We start from the raw sequence: 14,929 nt of genomic DNA on the forward strand, positions 1-14,929 counted from the left end.
CTAGCAGGAGTTAAGGCAGGACAGTAGGTTAATTTCTTAGATCAGATTTTGACTGAATTTGTAGCTGGACTTTTAATAAGTGTGTAGTAGGTTTAAGTATATCAATAAACCCCACTACTTTACTCAAATGTCCAGCTAATGGAATCAGAATACTGACACTGCAGGACTATTTTTATTTACAACCCCTGCAATATTCAGAATTATTATACATACAGGACACTTTTTCCATAGCCTGGCAAGCCAGACTAAATGTGAATATTTAGTCTGGTCTCGGTAGTAGACATTTCCGAAGGGTGTGGGTGGAACAAACCGCTGTCTTTCAAACTGTCTCTGTGCGTATAGGCCAACGCTCTGACCAATCAGCGCAACAGTGACTGTGACGTAGTCAGAGCGACAGAAAGCAGTGGGGGAGGCCTTGAAATAAATAATTTTTCAAAATGCGTATTAATTAATAAACAGGTTCTAGATATTAAGAAGTTTGGAGATAATGACCACAAGTTTGGAGTCTGTACCACATACTTAACATACACTTTTTTTTTTCAAGTGTTTTTCAAGGGTTTGCTTAAACTGTTTGAGAGTTTTTATTTTTATTTAGTAGTGTTTGGTGAAATAATTTCCCTTAAATTTAAAATAACGGGAAAATAAGAAACAATCAAAAAGTAATGTTTCAAAGCTGTTTATTAATTCTTTGTACTGCACAAACTAGCCCCATCCTTTTGGCTACGAGCGGAGCCAGCTGGTAGATCAGACTTTTGCCATAGCCGGTCGGCAAAACAGCGAAAACATCCTTCTTGAAAAGGAATGAGCGGAGAGCCTCTTCCTGCTCATGTTTCAACGAAAACTCCAAGTCTAATTTTTCTAAAACTGATTCCAAAGCGGAGTCAAACTAGCGCTGTTCACTAGCCATAGCCATCTTTCCTGTTGTGCTTTCCCCAGCGTCGCGCAGCCTTGTCGTCACTCCTGCAAAAGCCCGCCCAAAGAATCCAAACAAAAACTTTGCGTTGCGATTGGCGGGCACGATTTGATGCCCGGGGTGTTTTGTTGACATGGTGCGAGGCTAAATCCACTCGTAGGCAAAAATATTTTTGGCCGCTAGGCGGGTGGGTCTAGTTTACTAGGCCACTTTTTCCATGGAATAAAAACGTGTTCTATTCCCTTCTAGTGAGTTTACTAATGGTATGCAATACTGTTATTATATCGCTTATCCTCCATGTATTATGCCACTCTCCCCAATGGAGAATGAGCATGCAATATTGTTGTAATATTGCACGTTGTCAAGACAACACGACATCACACATCAGAGCTCATGCGAAGATCCAATGACAAAACTTTTCTGCTGTGCATGCGCACAATCATTTCTTTGTCGGCCAGGAAAGAGCAAAGATCCAGTTCTTGGTTTAAGCACTAAATAAATAAACTGAAAACTGAAACTAAAGACGCGCTGAACACCCGAAAGGCTACCAAAACTTCATTATATATTCACGCATATTTACAAGAGAAAAAAAAAACATACCAACGGACATCAAAAAACTGGAAAAGAGACACATCGGAGATGTAAAACTTCTGCACTAGCGAGTGACTGTACAAACTGTCACAAACATGGCTGCGAGGTTTGCTTCATTAAAAGCGGAAGATTTAGAGCAAATTTTGAAAGAGAAAGACTCGCTGAACACCCAAAAGGCTACCAAAACTTCCCTGGATATTCTTCACACATTAATCTTCCACATAAAATATACAGAAAAGCTGGAAAAGAGACACGTCAGAGACGTAAAACTTCTGTGCTAGTGAGTGACTGTGACAGTTTGTACACAAACATAGCCAGCCGCGAGGTTTGCATCATTGAAAGTGAAAAATTTAAAGCGGAAGATGAAAAGCGGAAGATTTAAAGAGAAAGACACGCTGAACACCTGAAAGGCTACCAAAACTTCACTGGATATTCTTCACGCATATTTACAAGAGAAAAACATACCAACAGACATTAAAAAAACTGGAAAAGAGAGCAATCAGGGAAATATTGTCAAAGTTCTACTTGGAGGAAAAGTGACAGAGACTTTTACAAGAGGACTTAACTCGTGGATTTCACTCAGCAAAGCCCTTTTGTTTTGAACAACTGCAATGTAACAATTAACTACGACCAAAAATAACTTTGAACTTGAACTGTCTACCTGTATATAACTTGTATATAAGTTGGGTTGTTGTTCAGGCTTTGTGGACTTGTACCATTTTTATTGTTAGAACTTTGACTGTGTACAGTACATTGGATTGAAAGAACACTGAATTACATTCAATCAGAATCAGAATTCAATATTGGTAAGTTACTGCCCTGTTCTTAACTTTTTGTAAAATCTATAATTGTTCCATCGAATGTGTATGTATAATAATAATAATAATAATAATAATAATCAGAGGTTAAATTGGGATTGGTTATGTGGGGGGGCTCTGCCTCGTACCCGCCCCTGCCCCCGCCGCCCTGCCCCAATATACTTTTTGGAAAATAACCCTCTAATTTGATAACCATATCATATTGCACAGAGATAGACACCTTATCTGTGTGTTGTAGGCCTATGTGTGTCTTGTAGTGCCCCCCTACACATTATGGCAGTTTGAATGTAGATTGGTTGGCCAATGTAACAGATTGTACAGGTTGTTGTACATTGGTTTGAAGGAAATGATTAGTGGGGGGTCTGGGGGTCCTCCCCCAGAAGTTTTTTATTATCATACATGTTATTTGCTGAATTCTGGTGCATTTTAATAAGTTGTTAGCTGACTTTACAGAGGTAGGTTGAGCAATATCATGTTAAATCTTGTCACATGCCTACAGGTGAAAAATGTGAAGGAGAAATGTTCAGTGAGAAAATTTGAAGGCTTGCACAATCTTAAACCAAAACAGTTGATTTATTTTGGAGGATAAATGTTAAATATGCCAAAACACTGTCAGTCAAATTGTCAATCAAATATATTCATGCAGTGAATGCAACCAAATACAAACAACACTATAACATTGGAAGCATTTATTATTATTGTTATTATGTATTCAATTATTTATTTGGCATGTGGTGCTTTTTGTATTGTCTAGAACATGCATAAGATGAGCATATTATAGCAGTAAAATAGAAGCACAATCATTTGAATGCAGCAAAAGTTTTGCTGCATTCAAATGATTGTGCTTCTATTTTGCTGCTATAATATGCTCATCTTATGTATGTTCTAGACAATACAAAAAGCACCACATGCCAAATAAATAATTGAATACATAATAATAACAATAATAATTACACTAATAATACACTAATAATATTAACAATAAATAATAATAAATTAACATTAAATTAAATATTAACAATAAATAATAAAACACTAATAATATTAACAATACAGTGAACATAATCATTATCATATTTTTTATTATTAAAAACAAAATATCAAATAATACTGAAGAGGGGAAAAAATAATACTGATCTAAATATGTTGTGTTTTTATTTTTAGACAGTATGCACATACTGTCTAAAAATAAAAACACAACATATTTAGATCAGTATTATTTTTTCCCCTCTTCAGTATTTTGATATTTTGTTTTTAATAATAAAAAATATGATAATGATTATGTTCACTGTATTGTTAATATTATTAGTAGTAGTTGTAACAGCAGGTAAAAGGGGAGACGGTGTAGGGAGAAAATTATAAACAAGTCACAACGCTGAAACACAAGCCCAAAAACCCGCAAACCACGACTTCTGATTTTTTTTTAAAGCGAGCTCACAAAAAAAGAAACCCCAAAGTCGCTTATAAAAAGCGGAATTGGCAACCCACGCAGTGTTCCAGAAACCAGAATCTCTGATCGCAAGTTCTGTTCTAAATAGCTTTGACAGGTCGTCTTGTTATCAGGAAAACTATGATCTATCTCATAAAAGTCATGGGTTTATTGATTAATAAAACGATATTTAATTATTCAGAACTGAAAATCGTGAAAAGGGTTTGTTGCTTTTGATGTGTGCGTGATCATATGCCATCCGCTCCGAGCTTATGTGCCGGGGCTCAGCCCCGGCCCAATTTAACCCCTGATAATAATAATAATAATATTGGCTGGCTTTTTTCATGGTAATATATCAGATATATTCCATTCAGCTACTTGTCTTCGACTCATTCAATATCATGCTAGCTGAATGGAATATATCTGATATACCACGAAAAAAGCCAGCCAATATTATTTAATTATTATACATACAGGAAACTTTTCTGATGGAATAAAAACATGTATTCTATTCCCTTCTAGCAGGTTTCATTCATTTGGTTTGATAGCATGCAATATTGTTAGCATATTGCTTATCCTATGTGTATTATGTCACTTTACCCGGTGGAAAATGAGCGTTGAATATGGTTTACGATATTGCATGGTTGTCAGGACAGCATGACGTTACCCGTCAGAGACGTAAAACTTCTGCGCTAGCGAGCGATTGTGACAATTTGTAAACAAACATGGCAGCCAGGTTTGCTTCATTAAATACGGAAGATTTTGAGAGAATTGTGAAAGAGAAAGATGCATTGAACACCTGAAAAGACTGTGTATGTATAATAATAATAATAATAATATGCTTTTTTGCATGGTATATCAGATATATTCCATTCAGCTAGTATGATATTGAACTCGTCTTTCTCTTGTTCAATATCATGCTAGCTGAATGAAATATATATCTGATATACCACTCAACACCAGCCAATATTATTTAAACGTATGACCTCTGTAGTCAAACACACTTTGTGAATATCAGTTGAACAGAAAGTGAGCTGAATTTAATTAGGGTAGAGTCATATCTAAATACAGACCTACACTGGTTTAACAAGCGATTCTTTATCCTCTTAAAGCTGATCTATGAACATAGTTAACAATATCATCTAGGTTTCCTTTCAGTTCAGTCTTGGGACATAACAGTTTTTCGGGTTCTTCTTGAACACTCACCTGGATCTCGGGCACTACGATGCCTCTGTCCTGACAGGCCGAGGCGAAGGCAGTGAGAGGAGCGGGCAGTACTATGGGACTCGGGCGTGCGAAACTGCTGAGATCACAGCTGGGGATGTCGTTCACTTCATGCCGCATGACCACGGTGTCCATGACAAAGAAGCGTGACCACGGCAACCACAGCGTGTGCTCCTGCATGATGAACGGAGCGCGCTCGAAGCGTAGTGCTACAGCCACGCCCCCGCTGGAGAGCAGGTCAAAACTGAAACAGAACCGAAAGATTACTGTGCTTTAGTGAAACCATCACTCTGACACGCCACTGAGGGCCTGGATCACTTCCATCACACGAGAGAAACAAAAAGACAGTGTTCACTCACTTTGTCACAGCAATCGCTTCTTTCTTTATGACATGTAGGGATCTGCAGTGGTTTTATCTCTTGTGGATTTTGACATGCTTCTTTTCACAATACAATCCACTCAGTACATGCACCATTTTCAATACAGCAGGGTGATAGATGCAGTGTAATTAAGAATATTTCATATTCAATGTTCAGCTCATTAATTAAACATAAAAAATGTTACATTACATGCTAATCTAATGTCTCAACATGCAATCGCATTACAATAACTCAAATCAATTTTTTTAAACTCAGCAACACTATGCTTTTTATAAACAATATATTCTAACCCTATCTTAGGCACCCTAAGGGGATTTAATTGTCATTGTAATTAATTATGCATTAATTATTGCTGAAAAGATCTCAGCTTTAGCTATTTAGGGAGCGTGCTTTTTCATCTACTGGCTTCACAGTATGCTGTACAAACAATACGCTTCTGGCTCTTTGAAAGATTGAGCTTTTTAAATCTAAATTAATATCATTTGAAAGGGTGGTGCTGAAAACTATTAATTTTAATGGAAATAAAACGGGCATGGCCCTGCCACTGCTACAGCATATAACAGTGACTGCGCTGTGCAGCAAAACCACAGAGCAATGAAGTATCAGCCTTCAGTTTCTAAATCGGGTTTTAATTTAGCTCCCTGAGAGAAACGATCACAGAAATTCTCAAACATCATTCTAATCTTGAAAGAGAGCAGGAAAAGCTCAAGTGTTCACCACCATCACCCTCCAGACTTGGATCTCCAGAGCAACATCTAAAAGTCAACGACAATGACTCTTCCATGAAACAACAAGAGATAAAATAAAACAACGTTGTCTATTCAACCAAAATATATCAAGAAATATATCAAGAAATTGCTTACAAAAGTCTGGATAAGGATCTGTCATGATTGAAAAGTGACAACAATTACCTTTATCTTTTAATGATTAAAGGCTATGAATGAGACAATTTGAAATTGTTTTGTTTTGCACTGGCGCTTCAGATTACTAATTTTGACCAACGCCACATATTCTGACCAGATGAGACGGATTTATTTTTGATTTGATGCAAAGAATAAACAAATGCTTCTGTTTAATCGTCTTTAAAGAAATCCGGTTGTCAACCTTTTTTGCAGTCAAGCCATGTCGTCAGTTCACTAATCAGACCCAAGAGGGGAAATAAAATAAAAAAATCTACAAAAGTCTGTAAAGACCTCCCTTTCTGCGCTCATGTCTTGAACCCTGTCGCAACTCTATGACCAGATGAGCGGCTTTCAGTGAAATAACTGAATGAATATGTGGAACTGCTTAAGCTGAAACAGAAGATCTGCTAGAGAAGCCAAGGAAGTTCGTGTTTAGAAGACTGGAGTTGCTGAACAATGGCACGTTTCCTCCCATGTTTATTGGCTCTGCTACAGTTTCTGAGCAAGTATGCAGTTTAGTCTGGCGGAATAATTTCGTGGGTCTGCATCAGGACCTCAGTCTGCCATCTGACATGCCCTGGTCTATAGATTAGGGACGAAAGCAAAAGGATCACATCTACAGGAAAGAATCCTCAATTAATGTCTCTCCACTGGCCAGATTTAGGACATTCATTCATTCATTATCTCTAGCCGCTTTATCCTTCTACAGGGTCGCAGGCAAGCTGGAGCCTATCCCAGCTGACTACGGGCGAAAGGCGGGGTACACCCTGGACAAGTCGCCAGGTCATCACAGGGCTGACACAGACACAGACAACCATTCACACTCACATTCACACCTACGGTCAATTTAGAGTCACCAGTTAACCTAACCTGCATGTCTTTGGACTGTGGGGGAAACCGGAGCACCCGGAGGAAACCCACGCGGACACGGGGAGAACATGCAAACTCCGCACAGAAAGGCCCTCGCCGGCCCCGGGGCTCGAACCCAGGACCTTCTTGCTGTGAGGCGACAGCGCTAACCACTACACCACCGTGCCGCCCAGATTTAGGACATGTTCTGCACTTTAAAGTAAGACCTTGAAAGTGCTGTGGAGGGGAAAAAAAGTAAAAAAAAACAAGCAAAGAAAACCCCCAGTTTTTTGGTGAAATTATCCTCAGAGTTATCCAGTCAGCTCAGCTAAACCACAGAATAAAAACAGCTACCTTTAACGAGCTACTGCACACTTAAACGTTTTTATTTTTGAGCTGTAACCTAAATGGAATGATTGCACTATGACAGAACACATCAGTGCTGGTGTTAATATCGAATCTAAACTCATTCTGAACCTTACAAGCTGATGTTCCATGCTGATGTAAAGTCAACCGTTTAGGATTCATCTCCAGCATGAAATTTATATCTAAGAAAATAATCTTAACACCCTCTAATCAGAGGTGAGTGCCCGCGTCCCCTAGCTCCCGCCCTTGAGTGGGAATCTGTGAAACTGCACTCATTTTCAGATGTATGCTGATTGAGACTCTGATTGAGATCAATCACGGGAGTTTGCACTCTTTTTTGCAAACCCTAACCCTCTACTGTACTTATTATATTCCAGTTGCTTTTGCTACAATGGTTCCATGGCCTACCCAATCACTCCATCCCCCTCAAGCCACTTCCCCCACCAGCCCCTCCCTGCCCACCCTCTCAACCACTTGTCCACTTTTTAGCATTTTTCAAAATTGTACAATACAGACACGTCCACGAGTCCCAGTGACCGGCGGGTTTCTCCGCCTACACAGATGGTCTGCGCCGGCTACTCGATCCCAGAAAAAAAAACCCCTTGTCTTTCAATGTTCAAGCGATTTATATCATCTCTGCCGCCCATAATTTGCTGCAAATCCAATTATTTCACCACGAAATTGTCTTCGATTCGGGTCATGACCGGAAGCGACACCATATTTGTTGATCAATTCTCACGCTCTGATTGGCTGAGCTGGACCGTATTACCACGCTGGAGCATATATAATTATATCACACCATGTAGTTATGTTACAGAGCCAGGCAGCGTACTACAGAGGGGAACTGAGAAAGCCAAGTATGCACACATCTGGAGGGAAATTTCATACATATTTTGCAAGTATTTTACAGGGTAATGGTTATTAATTTATTAGCTGAGAATGCACCAGAAGGCATCTCATCTCATCTCATTATCTCTAGCCGCTTTATCCTTCTACAGGGTCGCAGGCAAGCTGGAGCCTATCCCAGCTGACTATGGGCGAAAGGCGGGGTACACCCTGGACAAGTCGCCAGGTCATCACAGGGCTGACAGACACAGACAACCATTCACACTCACACCTACGCTCAATTTAGAGTCACCAGTTAACCTAACCTGCATATCTTTGGACTGTGGGGGAAACCGGAGCACCCGGAGGAAACCCACGCGGACACGGGGAGAACATGCAAACTCCGCACAGAAAGGCCCTCGCCGGCCCCGGGGCTCGAACCCAGGACCTTCTTGCTGTGAGGCGACAGCGCTAACCACTACACCACCGTGCCGCCCCACCAGAAGGCATGTCAGTTTCAAAATTTTTTTGGGGGGGGGGCATGCCCCCAGACCCCCCTAGTATTAGCATGCTTTTGGTGCACCATGGCGGCTTCACCGCTGCAAATTCCAGAGCCGCCTACTACTTTTTTTTTTAGCCGGCTACTTCAGGTTTTCTGGAGAACCCTGACAGTGGATGGAGTTCGGTTCAGAGCTGGGGGTGAAGTTACACTTTAAAGTTATTTACGGTCATGAAGAACAATCTTTTAATATTGCTGATCCATCCACTTTGACGTAAAGTAATTTCTAAAATATAAAAGCACAAATTCTAAGGGAGAAAAAAGGTCAATGAGTGGAAATAGTATGAAATACAAGCTAAAGAATATAGAGGTACAATATGACTCAAACAATAAAAGTAATAAATTCACTCCTTTTCCTAATAGATAGGTAAAAACAGCATGTAAACACACACACACTAAGCACACACTAAGAAGTACACATTACACCAAACCACCGACTGAACACCTGCATTGCACAACTGAGCTCTTAATAAGCCATTAGCAGAAGGTGATGTGGACACCCTGGGGAGTACACTGGGACAGTGTGGCCATGAATCTCCAGGCCTCCAATTTACAGCATGAATGTGCAGCCAAACCATCATGCTGCTTGCACATTAATTCACCTACATATCCCTACAGACTGTCTTCTGATACATAGTGTTCATTGGCTGAGTCTGTAAACAAAGGTCTGCTCTGCCCTTGCCATGGTGCCCTTGCTAAAATGGGACTCTGTGTTTGGACTCCATGTGTGTGTGTGTGTGTGTGACAAAATGGTCACATGTGTGCTTTCATGCTGCCTCAAAGCCTGTGGCAATCTGCAGTCACAGCCGGTCACACACACACAAAGCCCAGCCGGACGCATGCACATAAATCGCACACCTACAGGCTGCTGTGCCAATCAATGCAACCTGTTATTAATCACGAGAAGCACCTCAGGCTGAAGAACTGAGACACACTATAATTCTCCACAGCATCACTCTCTCCGTTTAGGATTTCATCGGGGAAAGCGCATGAACCCAAAGGGGTTAACTGGATTAGACCACTAACATGAATAATTGGTCCGGCTCGGTCCGGCTACACTGCCTGCACTATGCTCGTTGATGCAATGAGTGACTGATTGCTTTCATGTCCCCTTGAGGGAATACACATGACTCCATGTATTTCAAAAATCAAAGGCTTTCTAACACCCTGCAGAACATTCCTAGAGCCATACAAGAGGCACTGATCACAATTAAATCCTTTTTATGCATGGATTCTATAGAGCAATACCAATAAGGCTGTTGATCCACCTCACAGATGTTGAATATCATTAACACTTCAAGACCCTCTCTGGTAAAAGCTCACAAAACCACTTCCATGAACTGTGTTGGCTTTCGGTACTTGGGTTTTTATCAAACAAATACAGAAGACTGTTCATAGAATATACGCTTTTATTATTTCCACGTTCACTGCATATGAGCAATCGCATGCTCTGATTGGCTACTCTACTACGAGGCTATCAGCTCATATACCGTGAGTAGAGAAAAACAAAATGGCGGCACGTTTTGCTGACACAACCGGGGATGAAATCAAAACTCGACTCGAAAACAAAACCCCCAAAAATACAAAAGAAAAGCAGCAAAATATGGAATGAAAGTATCTGAGTTCTTAAGTATAAGAACGTATCTTTTTTTTATTTTTCAAGAATTATTATTATAGCATTTTTTACAAATTGCTACCGTCATTTTGTCGGTTTGTTTACGTCCTTCATCTTTAAGCATTAAAATTTGTTGAATTTTTTTAGACTGGTTCAAAAGCTCAAAGAAGTTTGAAAATTACATAACTGACATGTCCAAGGAAGAATTAAATAAATGTTTAAAGCTATTCTGTACCTCGGCACGACAGCAAGATGTCACTTTCTACAAAAAAAACCAACAACCCTAAGTCAATTCGTGCAGCCATCGATAGGTTTTTAAGAAGTCCGCCTAAGCAGAAATGATTTTGTCGGACGTTTTGTATAAAGTTTTTATTTATTGAATTTGCAAAAAATAAAAATGCTCCGTTTCTCAAAATCCAGTGAATACGGATAGAATAAAACAGTTATTCCACTCAGTCTCGTCGTCCATGGCTTATAGACAACTTGACGCATACGACTCGATTTCGTGGAATAATTGTTAAATATATATACACAACATACTGAGCTGCAAATAATATTAGTGACATGCTAATTGGCGTCATTCTTTGGGAGGAGCAAAGCCACTGAGTGAATACTGCAAACATGAGCAAGTATCATCCAGGCTGAAACTCTCTATTAGGAGGTTTTTATCACTTTATTGGTAGATGTATGTGTGCTAGTGTTTTCTGTGTATGAATAGTGAAATACTGTAACCGATAAGTTGCTTGAGTGTGCATGATATGACATGAATAACATCACAATGGACATGATTTTCAGGTGAAACCATGAAATGCACAAATGCAATTGATTTAGAATTAACCTCAATCAGTATGTATTAATTAGTCTTAGCACACTAATATTTCACTATTATTCTGATTATTTCAGTATTCGGAACTTCATACAGGTCATGTAAACACTATATTTAATTTGGATATTCAGAATTTGGCTTTAGGCGGCACGGTGGTGTAGTGGTTAGCGCTGTCGCCTCACAGCAAGAAGGTCCTGGGTTCGAGCCCCGTGGCCGGCGAGGGCCTTTCTGTGTGGAGTTTGCATGTTCTCCCCGTGTCCGCGTGGGTTTCCTCCGGGTGCTCTGGTTTCCCCCACAGTCCAAAGACATGCAGGTTAGGTTAACTGGTGACTCTAAATTGAGCGTAGGTGTGAATGTGAGTGTGAATGGTTGTCTGTGTCTATGTGTCAGCCCTGTGATGACCTGGCGACTTGTCCAGGGTGTACCCCGCCTTTCGCCCGTAGTCAGCTGGGATAGGCTCCAGCTTGCCTGCGACCCTATAGAAGGATAAAGCGGCTAGAGATAATGAGATGAGATGCGAATTTGGCTTTATTCTGAATTTAGCATTTTCCGATTAAGATGTGGAATATGCTGATATTATTCAGGTTTTAGGAGCATTCTTTGGACATGTACACAGCACATTTGGGTTTTTATGGCAGTTTGTGATGCCCTGCCCATTGTCTGTTTACGGTCAGCTCTGTGTGTTGTACACAAACCAACTAGACAATCGGAGTACGTACGGCTGCATGGAAACGGGAATATTTATTTTCATTAGCCATGTAAACAGCTTAGTAGGAATATTGTCTTTTTCCAAATAAGGGCAAAAACCAGAATATTATGTGCAGGTAAATATAATAAATATTAATTGTGTATGTGTACACTGCAAAAACTGAATTTGAGGAGAAAATTACTTAATACTAGTGAAATGATCTTGCTGCATGGACAGATATTTTTACTTGATAAGACGTCTTAGAATAAGTTGGTTGCAATCTAGAACTAGGTTTAATAATCTCAGAATTGCTGTCTTGCATTCTTCTAATGGGAAATGCAAGATAGTTTCAACTATTTTCAAGATATTTTCACTTGCTAAGATATCATTTTTTTGCAGTGTATATACACTCACCGGACACTTTATTAGGTACACCCATCCACCTGCTGTTTGATGCAGGTCTCGAATCAGCCGATCCCCTGACAGCAGCACAATGCATCAAATCATGCGGATACAAATCAAGAGCTTCAGTTAATGTTCACTTCAAACACCAGAATGGGAAAAAAATTGTGATCTCAAAGTGTGACTTTCACTGTGGCATGGGTGTTGGTTTGAGCCAGATGGACTGGTTTGAGTATTTCAGAAACGGTTGATCTCCTCCTGGGGTTTTCACACACAACAGTCTCTAGAGTTTACACAGAATGGTGCAAAAAACACTGAGTGAGCAACAGTTCTGTGGGTGGAAACACCTTGTTGATAAGAGAGGTCAGAGGAAAATGGCCAAATTGGTTTGAGCTGCCAGGAAGGATACAGCAACTCATAGCAACTATTTACAACTGTGGTGATCAGAAAAGCATCTCAGCATACAACAGCAGAAGACGACATTGGATTCCACTCCTGCAGCCAAGAACAGGGATCTTAGAATCAAGAACAAGTTCCTAGTCTTTGAATTTTCAGTGAAAATGGCGCCGTGCTGATGGCAGCCTGTTGCAGCAGCTCTCGCTCTGTGTGGAGTTTGTCGAGTGTTTTTGAGTTGCGTTTCATGTTGCGTTTATACCGGTATGCTTTATGCTACGTCCTTAGCAGTGCAAGATATTACGGATACTAAGTGGCTTGTGCGATTTTTATACTTTTTTATTGTTTTTATAACATACATGGGAGATAATGTCAAAGCGGGCAGTATTGTTTACCTTCGGGACCAGCTGATAGCGCTCTCCAAACCACCACTACTGTCGGGATCAAGGCATCAAATCCCCAGGGACTTGAGAAGGAGACGCTGGGGGTGCAGGGCCGGTGTACTGTATTACGAAGAGCCAGGAGAAGGAGATTTAAACCTTTTATTCCATCAATCGTCATGGGGAATGTGAGGTCATTGGCAAACACGGTGGATGAACTTGCGGCATTGACACGAACACAGCGAAAGTACCGTGAATGCAGTCACGTGTTTTACCGAGACGTGGCTGCAGGAGTATATTCCGGCCTCCAACATCTCTGTTCATGGCTTCTCCACGGTGCGGGCTGACCAGGATTGCAGGCTGAGCGGTAAGAAGAAAGGAGGGGGAGTCGCGGTGCTTGTGAACAACAGATGGTGTAATCCTGGGCATATCACGGTGAAGGAGCGTGTTTGCAATTCGAACATCGAACTTTTAGCAGTGAGTTTGCGTCCTTTCTATTTACCGAGGGAGTACACCTGTGTAGTAGCGGTGGTAACGGACAGTATGTTCCGCCGTCAGCTGATGCTGATGTTGCATGTGATGTCATCAACTCTGTCACTGCCAGACTACTCACTCAGTATCCAAATGCATTAATAGTAATTTCAGGGGATTTTAATCACGTCTCTCTCTCTCTCTCTCTGCAACTCTTCCAATTTTTCAACAATATGTAGACTGCCCTACTAGAGAAAATAAAATACTGGACTTATTATATGCAAATGTGAAGGATGCATATAGCTCTAGCGTTCTCCCCCCCCGGGCAGATCAGATCACAACCTGGTCTTGCTCACTCCCACCTACACACCCATGGTGCAGCGGCAACCAGTGTCCACAAAGGCAGTGAGGCGCTGGACACCGGAAGCCATTGAAATCTTGCAGGGGTGTTTCGAGGTCACAGATTGGGATGTGCTCTGTGAACCTCATGGAAATGACATCGACTCCATGACTAACTGCATTACAGAGTACATCTCCTTCTGTGTGGATAGCATAGTACCCACAAGGACAGTAAGGTGATTTGCCAACAACAAGCTTTGGGTCACAAGCGACCTGAAAGCATTACCAAACAAGAAGAAAAAAGCTTTCAGGGATGGTGACCGAGAGGCACTCAGGAGTGTGCAGAGGGAGCTTAAGGTGAGGCTGAAGGAGAGCAAAGAGGCATACAGGAGGAAGCTGGAAAACAAGCTCCAGCAGAACAACATGAGAGACGTGTCGAGTGGGATGAAGGCCATCACTGGCTTTAAGGGGAAGGGGAATCAGGCAGAGGGTGGCCCTAGCAGGGCCAACGAGCTGAACATGTTTTACAACAGATTCAGTGCGGGGTCCCCATCTACCTCCCCCGTCTCTCCAAGCTCCACAAGCCCCACTGTCCTCAGTTCCTCAGCCCACAGTGCTGCCTCCTCTTCCTCCTCCTCCTCCTCCCCCTCCTCCAGCCCTCCCACCTGTCTGTCAGTCACCAGCAACCAGGTGAAAAGGCAGCTGGCAAAACTTCACCTGAACAAGGCCGCGGGTCCAGATGGCATCAGTCCCAGGGTCCTGAAATCCTGTGCAGACCAGCTGTGCTGGATCCTACAGCACCTGTTCAACCTCAGCCTTGGGCAGGGGAAGGTGCCTGTGCTGTGGAAAACATCTTGCCTTGTTCCAGTTCCAAAGAAGCCTTCTCCATCGGTCCTCAATGACTACAGACCAGTTGCCTTGATATCACACATCATGAAGGTGCTGGAGAGACTGGTCTT

General features: G+C 41.4%; 1 protein-coding gene across 4 annotated transcripts in view; it reads right to left on the reverse strand.

Moving 5' to 3' along the window:
- The window catches only part of tenm4 (teneurin transmembrane protein 4), a 353,388-nt gene that overhangs the window by 98,959 nt on the left and 239,500 nt on the right, over window positions 1-14,929 (reverse strand). For all 4 annotated transcript variants that reach the window (XM_060944153.1, XM_060944154.1, XM_060944151.1 and 1 more), the window contains one exon: window positions 4,958-5,219. In XM_060944153.1, the coding sequence (XP_060800136.1) occupies window positions 4,958-5,219 (262 nt within the window). The remainder of the gene's footprint in view (window positions 1-4,957; window positions 5,220-14,929) is intronic.

The sequence above is a fragment of the Neoarius graeffei genome, chromosome 17, assembly GCF_027579695.1.
Source record: "Neoarius graeffei isolate fNeoGra1 chromosome 17, fNeoGra1.pri, whole genome shotgun sequence".
Classification (NCBI taxonomy): domain Eukaryota; kingdom Metazoa; phylum Chordata; class Actinopteri; order Siluriformes; family Ariidae; genus Neoarius; species Neoarius graeffei.